Genomic DNA, 13,276 nt, shown 5'->3' on the forward strand with positions numbered 1-13,276 from the left:
AGAGAATGTCTTTAGAATGTCTAGAGAGAATGCCTAGAGAGAATGCCTAGAGAGAATGCCTGGAGAGAATGTCTTTAGAATGTCTAGAGAGAATGCCTAGAGATAATGTCTTTAGAATGTCTAGAGAGAATGTCTTTAGAATGTTTAGAGAGAATGTCTAGAGAGAATGTCTTTAGAATGTTTAGAGAGAATGTCTAGAGAGAATGTCTAGAGAGAATGTCTTTAGAATGTTTAGAGAGAATGTCTAGAGAGAATGTCTATAGAATCTCTATGGAATGTCTATATATCATACCAATGTAGAAGGGAGGACAGAAGCAGGTGTAGTTGCCTACTCCGTCCACACAGGTTGCACCATTCTCACATCCGTGGTCCTCACAGTCATCTACATCCACCTCACAGAACGATCCATGGAAACCCACCAGGCATGAACAACTAGAGAGGGGAAAGACTGGTCAGTGTGTGTGTGTGTGTGTGTGTGTGTGTGTGTGTAAGGGGCGCAACTTTGGTTTTAGAACATCATTTAAAAATGATAATTATCCAGTCAGATGAACATTCCAAACAGCCTACATGACCACTCAGAGGCATCCGCTTGGTTCTAAAGCACACCGTTGTCTCTGTATTTAAACTAAATCACATTCCAATGATAAAACTGTAAATGAAATGTACAGAATGTTCTCACCGTCTGTAGCGAAAGTTGCGCCCCTGTGTGTGTGTGTGTATATGGGTGTGTTTATGTGTGTGTGTATAGAGTGGGCCCAGTGTGTGTTTGTATATGTGTGTGTGTAGTGTGGGCCCAGTGTGTGTGTGTGTGTGTATATGGGTGTGTTTATGTGTGTGTGTATAGAGTGGGCCCAGTGTGTGTTTGTATATGTGTGTGTGTGTAGTGTGGGCCCAGTGTGTGTGTGTGTGTATATGGGTGTGTTTATGTGTGTGTGTATATGGGTGTGTTTATGTGTGTGTGTATAGAGTGGGCCCAGTGTGTGTTTGTATATGTGTGTGTGTGTGTGTGTAGTGTGGGCCCAGTGTGTGTGTGTGTTACCTGAATCTCCTTGTCTGTTCGTCACTGATGCAGGTTCCTCCATTTGTGCATGGGTTACTGGCACACACATCCACTGGAGTCTCACAGTATTTACCCTGTAAAACACACACACACTTTCATTATATCTGTGGATTATATACATTACTATTTTCAATAGGGTATTCTCTACTATAATAATATATTTTAATACTATATTCAATAGGGTATTCTCTACTATAATAATATATTTTAATACTAATTTCAATAGAGTATTCTCTACTATAATAATATATTTTAATACTAATTTCAATAGGGTATGCTCTACTATAATAATATATTTTAATACTAATTTCAATAGGGTATCTCTACTATAATAATATATTTTAATACTAATTTCAATAGAGTATTCTCTACTATAATAATATATTTTAATACTAATTTCAATAGGGTATTCTCTACTATAATAATATATTTTAATATTATTTTCAATAGGGTATGCTCTACTATAATAATACATGTTATTACTATATTCAATAGAGTATTCTCTACTATAATAATATATTTTATTACTATATTCAATAGGGTATTCTCTACTATAATAATATATTTTAGAGGATTTTAGAGTGACATAAAAACTACTCCATCCAGTCATATCCTGTTATATTGGATGCAGGTTTATCTCACTGTGTATAACTGGATTCGTTGAATAGATCAGTGTTCTGCTATGATTGGGGACAGTAGTGGGTTCTTACCGTGAAGCCAGGTGCACACACACATGTGTAGAGTTCTACAGGGTCAGACTGACACACACCGTGGTTCTGACAGGGCCCAGACACACACGGACTACACTTAGCCTGGACAGACATCTCCACTGGACCTGGGGACGGAGAGAAGAACAATTGGAATTTGACTGGGGTCCCTACTAGCTGGCTCCATCTTTCTGGGGTCCCTACTAGCTGGCTCCATCTTTCTGGGGTCCCTACTAGCTGATGCCATCTTTCTGGGGTCCCTACTAGCTGACGTCATCTTTCTGGGGTCCCTACTAGCTGACGTCATCTTTCTGGGGTCCCTACTAGCTGACGCCATCTTTCTGGGGTCCCTACTAGCTGGCTCCATCTTTCTGGGGTCCCTACTAGCTGGCTCCATCTTTCTGGGGTCCCTACTAGCTGGCTCCATCTTTCTGGGGTCCCTACTAGCTGGCTCCATCTTTCTGGGGTCCCTACTAGCTGGCTCCATCTTTCTGTGGTCCCTACTAGCTGGCTCCATCTTTCTGGGGTCCCTACTAGCTGGCGCCATCTTTCTGGGTCCAATGAAAATAAGAAGAGATTACCTTTCACTCCTTTTTCTATTGACTCTCTCATTATTGGGTTTTCTTTCCATTCCTCCTCCTGTACCTTTGTATTTAATCTTCTATCCCTTCTTTTACACTCCTTTAATCCATCTCTCTCTCTCCCATCTCTTCCTCTTCACCGTACAAAAGCCAGCCCCCCCTCCCTCCCTCCGCTCCCCTCCCTTCCCTCCCTCCGCTCCCCTCCCTCCCCTCCCTTCCCTCCCTTCCCTCCCTCCTCCTCCTCTCCCACTCTTACCCAGACATTCAAACTTGGTCTCAGGTGTGGTGAGCAGCAGTTTCCCTCCATGCCCATTGGTCCGGCACAGCGGGCGATGCCAGGCTCCTTGTACCCACTCTTCACCCAGTCAGACAGCCAGCGCAGATGACAGTCACAGTACAGGGGGTTGGCACCGATTGCCCTGGGGGTTAGAGGTTAAAGATCCGGGTGGAAGGGTTAAGGTCAGTCGCTCAATTAATCAATTAGACTGACAGCCAATTCAGATGAAAGTCAGGTAGACAATACAGGCATGCTCTGAATGTGGTGTAATACTTTCAACTACCACAAGAGGGGGTCCTCTTGCCTCAAATACAGTTAAAGCTGCAATAGGTAACTTTTTGGCCATTCTAATTGAAAGCAAGTCTAAGAACCAGGAAATATAAAAGCTATTTCTGCATAGTGCACCTTTAAGTTCCATGACTTTAACATGGCAGACTGAATAGGAAGGGAATCAGAGCATTTCTGTTGAAAGTTGTCATAGGATAGCAACCTCTTCTGGAGGCAGTTCCTCCACATACAACACTATTTATTTTACCTTTATTTTACTAGGCAAGTCAGTTAAGAACAAATTCTTATTCTCAATAACGGCCTAGGAACAGTGGGTTAACTGCCTGTTCAAGGGCAGAACGACAGATTTTGTACCTTGTCAGCTCGGGGATTTGAACTTGCAACCTTTCGGTTACTAGTCCAATGCTCTAACCACTAGGCTACACTGCCGCCCCGCGGTAAGGATCTGTATAAAAAAAACTAAACGTTTCTAATGTTTCTATTCAGTGATGTTGAATGTCTGGGAACCTCTGTACCACCGCATGTTACAGTACATCAATGGAACCAGATGTGTTAGTATGTGAGGTAGAGTATTACATTAATAACCCAGGCTAACCTGCTGTATCCCCTGTTTCTCTCTTTACTCTCAACACAAGGTCAACAGACATGGACCTCTGTAGTGACACGATCCCTCCTTCCCTTTCTCTCCTCCATCAATCCTTCACTCCGACCCTTTTAGCTTGTCCCAGACAGGTCACGCGTCATCGAACACACACACACACACACACACACACACACACACACACACACACACACACACACACACACACACACACACACACACACACACACACACACACACACACACACACACACACACACACACACACACACACACACACTCCCTCAGTCATGCGTGTCTTTATTGCCAATCCAATACCATCTGACTGGGAAAGCACTTGACTCTGACACAGATAGGAGCGGGTGCAGGCGGTCACTGCTAAGCGTGCTGAGTGGGATAATGTGCACACACACAGGACAAATACACACAGGAAACACACACTCACAGGTGAGACAGGGAGGCCACATCACTGAAGATCCCCTCCATTAGTTCAGAGATGTCGTTACCATGAAGAGATCTGGGACAGAGAAACACAAAACATGTTATTATTAAGGCTCTGTGTGTGTGTGTGTGTGTGTGTGTGTGTGTGTGAGAGAGCGGGGGGGTGGGGCGTTCGGCCCTTACAGTAGTCTGAGAGAGCGTAGTCCAGCCAGGGCCAGAGGAGGGATGCAGCGTAGAGAGTTGTAACTCAGGATGCTGGAACACAAGAACACAGTCAAGAGAAGAACACACAGAGACACTTATTACATGATGAACATTCTACCCTTCTAATATAACATTCTATGACAGGACACTAGTCTAGATACAGTGTGAGGATGATGAACATTCTACACTTCTAATATAACATTCTATGACAGGACACTAGTCTAGATACAGTGTGAGGATGATGAACATTCTACAGTTCTAATATAACATTCTATGACAGTATACTAGTCTAGATACAGTGTGAGGATGATGAACATTCTACACTTCTAATATAACATTCTATGACAGGACACTAGTCTAGATACAGTGTGAGGATGATGAACATTCTACAGTTCTAATATAACATTCTATGACAGGACACTAGTCTAGATACAGTGTGAGGATGATGAACATTCTACAGTTCTAATATAACATTCTATGACAGGACACTAGTCTAGATACAGTGTGAGGATGATGAACATTCTACACTTCTAATATAACATTCTATGACAGGACACTAGTCTAGATACAGTGTGAGGATGATGAACATTCTACACTTCTAATATAACATTCTATGACAGTACACTAGTCTAGATACAGTGTGAGGATGATGAACATTCTACACTTCTAATATAACATTCTATGACAGTACACTAGTCTAGATACAGTGTGAGGATGATGAACATTCTACCCTTCTAATATAGCATTCTATGACAGGACACTAGTCTAGATACAGTGTGAGGATGATGAACATTCTACAGTTCTAATATAACATTCTATGACAGTACACTAGTCTAGATACAGTGTGAGGATGATGAACATTCTACCCTTCTAATATAACATTCTATGACAGGACACTAGTCTAGATACAGTGTGAGGATGATGAACATTCTACAGTTCTAATATAACATTCTATGACAGGACACTAGTCTAGATACAGTGTCTAGATACACTAGTCTAGATACAGTGTGAGGATGATGAACATTCTACACTTCTAATATAACATTCTATGACAGGACACTAGTCTAGATACAGTGTCTAGATACACTAGTCTAGATACAGTGTGAGGATGATGAACATTCTACACTTCTAATATAACATTCTATGACAGTATACTAGTCTAGATACAGTGTCTAGATACACTAGTCTAGATACAGTGTGAGGATGATGAACATTCTACAGTTCTAATATAACATTCTATGACAGGACACTAGTCTAGATACAGTGTCTAGATACACTAGTCTAGATACAGTGTGAGGATGATGAACATTCTACACTTCTAATATAACATTCTATGACAGTATACTAGTCTAGATACAGTGGCTAGATACACTAGTCTAGATACAGTGTGAGGATGATGAACATTCTACAGTTCTAATATAACATTCTATGACAGTACACTAGTCTAGATACAGTGTGAGGATGATGAACATGAGGATAAGTATTTTCAGGAGAATACATATATTTTTTTGTTCTTCAGATAATTGTCTTCTGATTAATTATTGTGTGTGTTTGTTTTCCCTGTGTGTGTGTGTGTGTGTGTGTGTGTGTGTGTGTGTGTGTGTGTGTGTGTGTGTGTGTGTGTGTGTGTGTGTGTGTGTGTGTGTGTGTGTGTGTGTGTGTGTGTGTGTGTGTGAGAGAGACTCACAGGGTGGTGAGCTGGCTCATATTGGAGAAGGAGGAGTCAGACAGGGAGCTGATTCTGTTGTTACTCAGATCTCTGGAACAGCAAGGGTTAAAAACAACCACTACTTAAACATAATGACTTTATGTTAAAAACAACCAACACTTTAGTTATCTACAGTTATCCAGTAAGCCATTCAGAACGTATTCAGACCCTTTAACTTTTTCCACATTTTGTTACGTTAAAGACATATTCTAAAATTGATTAAATATATATTTTTCCTCAGCAATCTACACACAATACCCTGTGATGACAAAATGAAATAGTTTTTAGAATTATTTTCAAATTATTTTATTTTATATATTTTTAAGTATTCAGACCGTTTGCTATGAGATTCCAAATTGAGCTCAGCTGCATCCTGTTTTTATTGATCATCCTTGAGATGTTTCTATAGCTTGATGGAGTCCCACCTGTGGGACATAATTTGGAAAGGCACACACCTGTCTATGTAAGGTCCCACAGTTGACAGTGCATGTCAGAGCAAAAACCAAGCCATGAGGTTGAAAGAATTGTGTGTAGAGCTCTGAGACAGGATTGTTTCACGGCACAGATCTGGGGGAGGGTACCAAAAAATGTCTGCAGCATTGAAGGTCCCCAAGAACACAGTGGGCTGCATCATTCTTAAATGGAAGACGTTTAGAAACACCAAGACTCTTCCTTAGAGCTGGCCGCCAGGCCAAACTGAGCAATCGGGGGAGAAGGGCCTTGGTCAGGGAGGTGACCAAGAACCCGATGGTCACTCTGACAGAGCTCCTCTGTGGAGATGGGAGAACCTTCCAGAAGGACAACCATCTCTGCAGCATTCTACCAAACAGGCCATTATGGTTGAGTGGCCAGACAGAAGCCACTCCTCACATGAAAGTCAGCATGGAGTTTTCCAAAAGGCACCTAAAGACTCTCAGACAATGAGAAACAAGATTCTCTGGTCTGATGAAACCACGATTGAACTATTTGGCCTGAATGCCAAGCATCACGTCTGGAGGAAACCTGGCACCATCCCTACGGTGAAGCATGGTGGTGGCAGCATCATGCTGTGGGGATGTTTTTCAGCGGCAGGGACTGGGAGACTCTGGAGAGACCTGAAAATTACTGTGCAGCAACGCTCCCCATCCAACCTCACAGCGCTTAAGAGGATCTGTAGAGAGGAATGGGAGAAACTCCCCAAATACATACCCCAAAAGACTGGAGGCTGTAATCGCTGCCAAAGGTGCTTCAACAAAGTACTGAGTAAAGGGTCTGAATACTTATGGAAATTTGATATTTCCTTTTTTGCCTTGTCATTTTGGGGTATTGTGTCTAGATTGATGAGGGGGGAAAACGATTTAATTAATTTTAAAATAAGGCTGTAACATAACAAAATGTGGAAAAAGTCAAGGGGTCCGAATGCACTATAGTCTGTGTCCCAATTAAATGGCACCCTATTCCCTTTATAGGGCACTACTTTTGACCAGAGCCTGGGCAATTGTCAAAAGTAGTGCACTACATAGGGAATGGGGTGCCATCTGAGACGTATCCATCCTGTTAATGCAGTTTATTACCCATCATCAGACACTCAGCAGCAACCCTCCTCCGATACACTTCATATCCCATCTCAACAGAATAAAGGCTTTTTGTGCCAAATGGAGGTGTTAAGTGAATAACCATTAACCCGCTCTAGTCTATCAGAGGTAGCTATGAGCTGGTGGATTGTGGGTTGGATAATGCTGTTGTTGACTGGAGTGGAGTCAAGTGCAGAGCAGGCTCCATATCGCCACCTGGTGGTCATGGTTACACATTGGACTGTAGAGAAACCACTAGAACTGTTCTGGTCCTAGAGAACTACATTGTGCACATGTTTTTGTTCCAGCACAGCTCTAAAACAACCGATTAAGCTAATGAAGGTCTGTTGTGCTGGGTTGTAACAGAAACCTGTAAACCTGGACAACTACAAATACCTGGGTGTCTGGTTAGACTGTAAACCTGGACAACTACAAATATCTGGGTGTCTGGTTAGACTGTAAACCTGGACAACTACAAATACCTGGGTGTCTGGTTAGAATGTAAACCTGGACAACTACAAATACCTGGGTGTCTGGTTAGAATGTAAACCTGGAAAACTACAAATACCTGGGTGTCTGGTTAGACTGTAAACCTGGACAACTACAAATACCTGGGTGTCTGGTTAGAATGTAAACCTGGAAAACTACAAATATCTGGGTGTCTGGTTAGACTGTAAACCTGGAAAACTACAAATACCTGGGTGTCTGGTTAGACTGTAAACCTCGACAACTACAAATACCTGGGTGTCTGGTTAGACTGTAAACCGGGACAACTACAAATACCTGGGTGTCTGGTTAGACTGTAAACCTGGAAAACTACAAATACCTGGGTGTCTGGTTAGACTGTAAACCTGGAAAACTACAAATACCTGGGTGTCTGGTTAGACTGTAAACCTGGACAACTACAAATACCTGGGTGTCTGGTTAGACTGTAAACTCTCCTTCCAGACTCACATTAAGCATCTCCAATCCAAAATTAAATCTAGAATCGGCTTCCTATTTCGCAACATCCTTCACTCATGCTGCCAAACTTATCCTCGTAAAACTGACCATCCTACCGATCCTCAACTTTGACGATGTCATTTACAAAATAGCCTCCAACACTCTACTCAACAAACTGGATGCAGTCTATCACAGTGCCATCCGTTTTGTCACCAAAGCCCCATATACTACCCAGCACTGCGACCTGTATGTTCTCGTTGGCTGGCCCTCGCTTCATACTCGTCGCCAAACCCACTGTGACCTGGCCAATAGCCCATCCAACTACCTCATCCCCACACTGTATTTATTTATTCATCTTGCTCCTTTGCACCTCAATATCTCTACATGCACATTCATCTCTGCACATCTATCACTCCAGTGTTTAATTGCTATATGGATACTATTTTGCCACCTTGGCCTATTTATTGCCTTACCTCCCTTATCCTACCTCATTTGCACATACTGTATATAGACTTTTTCTACTGTATTATTACCAGTATGTTTGTTTATTCCATGTGTAACTCTGTGTTGTTGTTTGTGTCGCACTGCTTTGCTTTATCTTGGCCAGGTCACAGTTGTAAATGAGAACGTGTTCTCAACTAGCTACCTGGTTAAATAAAGGTGTTCTCAACTAGTCTACCTGGTTAAATAAAGGTGTTCTCAACTAGCCTACCTGGTTAAATAAAGGTGTTCTCAACTAGCCTACCTGGTTAAATAAAGGTGTTCTCAACTAGCCTACCTGGTTAAATAAAGGTGTTCTCAACTAGCCTACCTGGTTAAATAAAGGTGTTCTCAACTAGCTACCTGGTTAAATAAAGGTGTTCTCAACTAGTCTACCTGGTTAAATAAAGGTGTTCTCAACTAGCTACCTGGTTAAATAAAGGTGTAATATAATGAATACAACACTCTGTAGGGACCAGGACTAGGACCAGGACTAGGACCAGGACCAGGACCAGGACCAGGACCATGGTTGGTGACCTCTAGGGCACAGTACACCGTTGTACAGTACAGTATCAGTGAGAGGATCAGTAACACAGTCATGGGGACCTAAGCCCAGGAACACCACTGACCATGCAGTAACAGACACAGTAACAGACAGTAATGGTTAACTCACACCAGACGCTCACAACAGACACACTAGCAGACACACTAACAGACAGTAATGGTTAAATCACAACAGACACACTAACAGACAGTAATGGTTAAATCACAACAGACATACTAGCAGACACACTAACAGACAGTAATGGTTAAATCACAACAGACACACTAACAGACAGTAATGGTTAAATCACAACAGACACACTAACAGACAGTAATGGTTAAATCACAACAGACACACTAATGGTTAAATCACAACAGACACACTAACAGACAGTAATGGTTAAATCACAACAGACACACTAACAGACAGTAATGGTTAAATCACAACAGACACACTAACAGACAGTAATGGTTAAATCACAACAGACACACTAACAGACAGTAAAGGTTAAATCACAACAGACACACTAACAGACAGTAATGGTTAAATCACAACAGACACACTAACAGACAGTAATGGTTAAATCACAACAGACACACTAACAGACAGTAATGGTTAAATCACAACAGACACACTAACAGACAGTAATGGTTAACTCACACCAGCTGCAGGTGTTTGAAGGTGGACAGTTCCCTGGGCACCATGCTGAACTGGTTCCCATCCAGATACCTGAGAGGAAGAGGAGGAGGAGGAGACTGTGGTTAAACAAAGTAACTAAGTTATACCGGCTATTAGTCAGTAAGCCTTGTCCTAGTCAGAACAGACTATAGGGTTATACCTACAGTGCCTTGCGAAAGTATTCGGCCCCCTTGAACTTTGCGACCTTTTGCCACATTTCAGGCTTCAAACATAAAGATATAAAATTTTATTTTTTTGTGAAGAATCAACAACAAGTGGGACACAATCATGAAGTGGAACGACATTTATTGGATATTTCAAACTTTTTTTAAAAACAAAAACTGAAAAATTGGGCGTGCAAAATTCTTCAGCCCCTTTACTTTCAGTGTAGCAAACTCTCTCCAGAAGTTCAGTGAGGATCTCTGAATGATCCAATGTTGACCTAAATGACTAATGATGATAAATACAATCCACCTGTGTGTAATCAAGTCTCCGTATAAATGCACCGGCACTGTGATAGTCTCAGAGGTCCGTTAAAAGCGCAGAGAGCATCATGAAGAACAAGGAACACACCAGGCAGGTCCGAGATACTGAGGTGAAGAAGTTTAAAGCCTGATTTGGATACAAAAAGATTTCCCAAGCTTTAAACATCCCAAGGAGCACTGTGCAAGAGATAATATTGAAATGGAAGGAGTATCAGACCACTGCAAATCTACCAAGACCTGGCCGTCCCTCTAAACTTTCAGCTCATACAAGGAGAAGACTGATCAGAGATGCAGCCAAGAGGCCCATGATCACTCTGGATGAACTGCAGAGATCTACAGCTGAGGTGGGAGACTCTGTCCATAGGACAACAATCAGTCGTATATTGCACAAAATCTGGCCTTTATGGAAGAGTGGCAAGAAGAAAGACATTTCTTAAAGATATCCATAAAAAGTGTCGTTTAAAGTTTGCCACAAGCCACCTGGGAGACACACCAAACATGTGGAAGAAGGTGCTCTGGTCAGATGAAACCAAAATTGAACTTTCTGGCAACAATGCAAAACGTTATGTTTGGCGTAAATCACCCTGAACACACCATCCACACTGTCAAACATGGTGGTGGCAGCATCATGGTTTGGGCCTACTTTTCTTCAGCAGGGACAGGGAAGATGGTTAAAATTGATGGGAAGATGGATGGAGCCAAATACAGGACCATTCTGGAAGAAAACCTGATGGAGTCTGCAAAAGACCTGAGACTGGGACGGAGATTTGTCTTCCAACAAGACAATGATCCAAAACATAAAGCAAAATCTACAATGGAATGGTTCAAAAATAAACATATCCAGGTCTTAGAATGGCCAAGTCAAAGTCCAGACCTGAATCCAATCGAGAATCTGTGGAAAGAACTGAAAACTGCTGTTCACAAATGCTCTCCATCCAACCTCACTGAGCTCGAGCTGTTTTGCAAGGAGGAATGGGAAAAAAATTCAGTCTCTCGATGTGCAAAACTGATAGAGACATACCCCAAGCGACTTACAGCTGTAATCGCAGCAAAAGGTGGCGCTACAAAGTATTAACTTAAGGGGGCTGAATAATTTTGCAAGCCCAATTTTTCAGTTTTTGAATTGTTAAAAAAGTTTGAAATATCCAATAAATGTCGTTCCACTTCATGATTGTGTCCCACTTGTTGTTGATTCTTCACAAAAAAATACAGTTTTATATCTTTATGTTTGAAGCCTGAAATGTGGCAAAAGGTCGCAAAGTTCAAGGGGGCCGAATACTTTCGCAAGGCACTGTACCTATTAGTCAGTAAGCCTTGTCCTAGCCAGAACAGACTGTAGGGTTATACCTACCTATTAGTCAGTAAGCCTTGTCCTAGCCAGAACAGACTATAGGGTTATACCAGCTATTAGTCAGTAAGCCTTGTCCTAGTCAGAACAGACTACAGGGTTATACCAGCTATTAGTCAGTAAGCCTTGTCCTCGTCAGAACAGACTGCAGGGTTATACCAGCTATTAGTCAGTAAGCCTTGTCCTAGCCAGAACAGACTATAGGGTTATACCAGCTATTAGTCAGTAAGCCTTGTCCTAGCCAGAACAGACTATAGGGTTATACCAGCTATTAGTCAGTAAGCCTTGTCCTAGTCAGAACAGACTATAGGGTTATACCAGCTATTAGTCAGTAAGCCTTGTCCTAGCCAGAACAGACTATAGGGTTATACCAGCTATTAGTCAGTAAGCCTTGTCCTAGCCAGAACAGACTATAGGGTTATACCAGCTATTAGTCAGTAAGCCTTGTCCTAGTCAGAACAGACTGCAGGGTTATACCAGCTATTAGTCAGTAAGCCTTGTCCTAGCCAGAACAGACTATAGGGTTATACCAGCTATTAGTCAGTAAGCCTTGTCCTAGTCAGAACAGACTAGAGGGTTATACCTACCTATTAGTCAGTAAGCCTTGTCCTAGCCAGAACAGACTATAGGGTTATACCAGCTATTAGTCAGTAAGCCTTGTCCTAGCCAGAACAGACTATGGGGTTATACCTACCTATTAGTCAGTAAGCCTTGTCCTAGCCAGAACAGACTATAGGGTTACACCTACCTATTAGTCAGTAAGCCTTGTCCTAGCCAGAACAGACTATAGGGTTATACCTACCTATTAGTCAGTAAGCCTTGTCCTAGCCAGAACAGACTATAGGTTATACCTACCTATTAGTCAGTAAGCCTTGTCCTAGCCAGAACAGACTATAGGGTTATACCTACCTATTAGTCAGTAAGCCTTGTCCTAGCCAGAACAGACTATAGGGTTATACCTACCTATTAGTCAGTAAGCCTTGTCCTAGCCAGAACAGACTACAGGGTTATACCAGCTATTAGTCAGTAAGCCTTGTCCTAGTCAGAACAGACTATAGGGTTATACCTACCTATTAGTCAGTAAGCCTTGTCCTAGCCAGAACAGACTATAGGGTTATACCTACCTATTAGTCAGTAAGCCTTGTCCTAGCCAGAACAGACTATAGGGTTATACCTACCTATTAGTCAGTAAGCCTTGTCCTAGCCAGAACAGACTATAGGGTTATACCTACCTATTAGTCAGTAAGCCTTGTCCTAGCCAGAACAGACTATAGGGTTATACCTACCTATTAGTCAGTAAGCCTTGTCCTAGCCAGAACAGACTATAGGGTTATACCTACCTATTAGTCAGTAAGCCTTGTCCTAGCCAGAACAGACTA

General features: G+C 42.1%; 1 protein-coding gene across 1 annotated transcript in view; it reads right to left on the bottom strand.

Moving 5' to 3' along the window:
* Window positions 1-292: 292 nt before the first annotated feature.
* Window positions 293-13,276, bottom strand: part of LOC109877215 (slit homolog 1 protein) — a gene marked incomplete at both ends in the record, with an annotated part of 97,188 nt that continues 84,204 nt past the window's right edge. Inside the window, 9 exon segments of the mRNA XM_031817385.1 lie at window positions 293-432; window positions 1,040-1,134; window positions 1,771-1,895; window positions 2,605-2,652; window positions 2,655-2,767; window positions 3,960-4,031; window positions 4,139-4,210; window positions 5,847-5,918; window positions 10,047-10,115. Of these exon segments, the coding sequence (XP_031673245.1) occupies window positions 293-432; window positions 1,040-1,134; window positions 1,771-1,895; window positions 2,605-2,652; window positions 2,655-2,767; window positions 3,960-4,031; window positions 4,139-4,210; window positions 5,847-5,918; window positions 10,047-10,115 (806 nt within the window).

This window comes from Oncorhynchus kisutch, unplaced genomic scaffold (genome assembly GCF_002021735.2).
Source record: "Oncorhynchus kisutch isolate 150728-3 unplaced genomic scaffold, Okis_V2 scaffold1009, whole genome shotgun sequence".
Taxonomy (NCBI): Eukaryota; Metazoa; Chordata; class Actinopteri; order Salmoniformes; family Salmonidae; genus Oncorhynchus; species Oncorhynchus kisutch.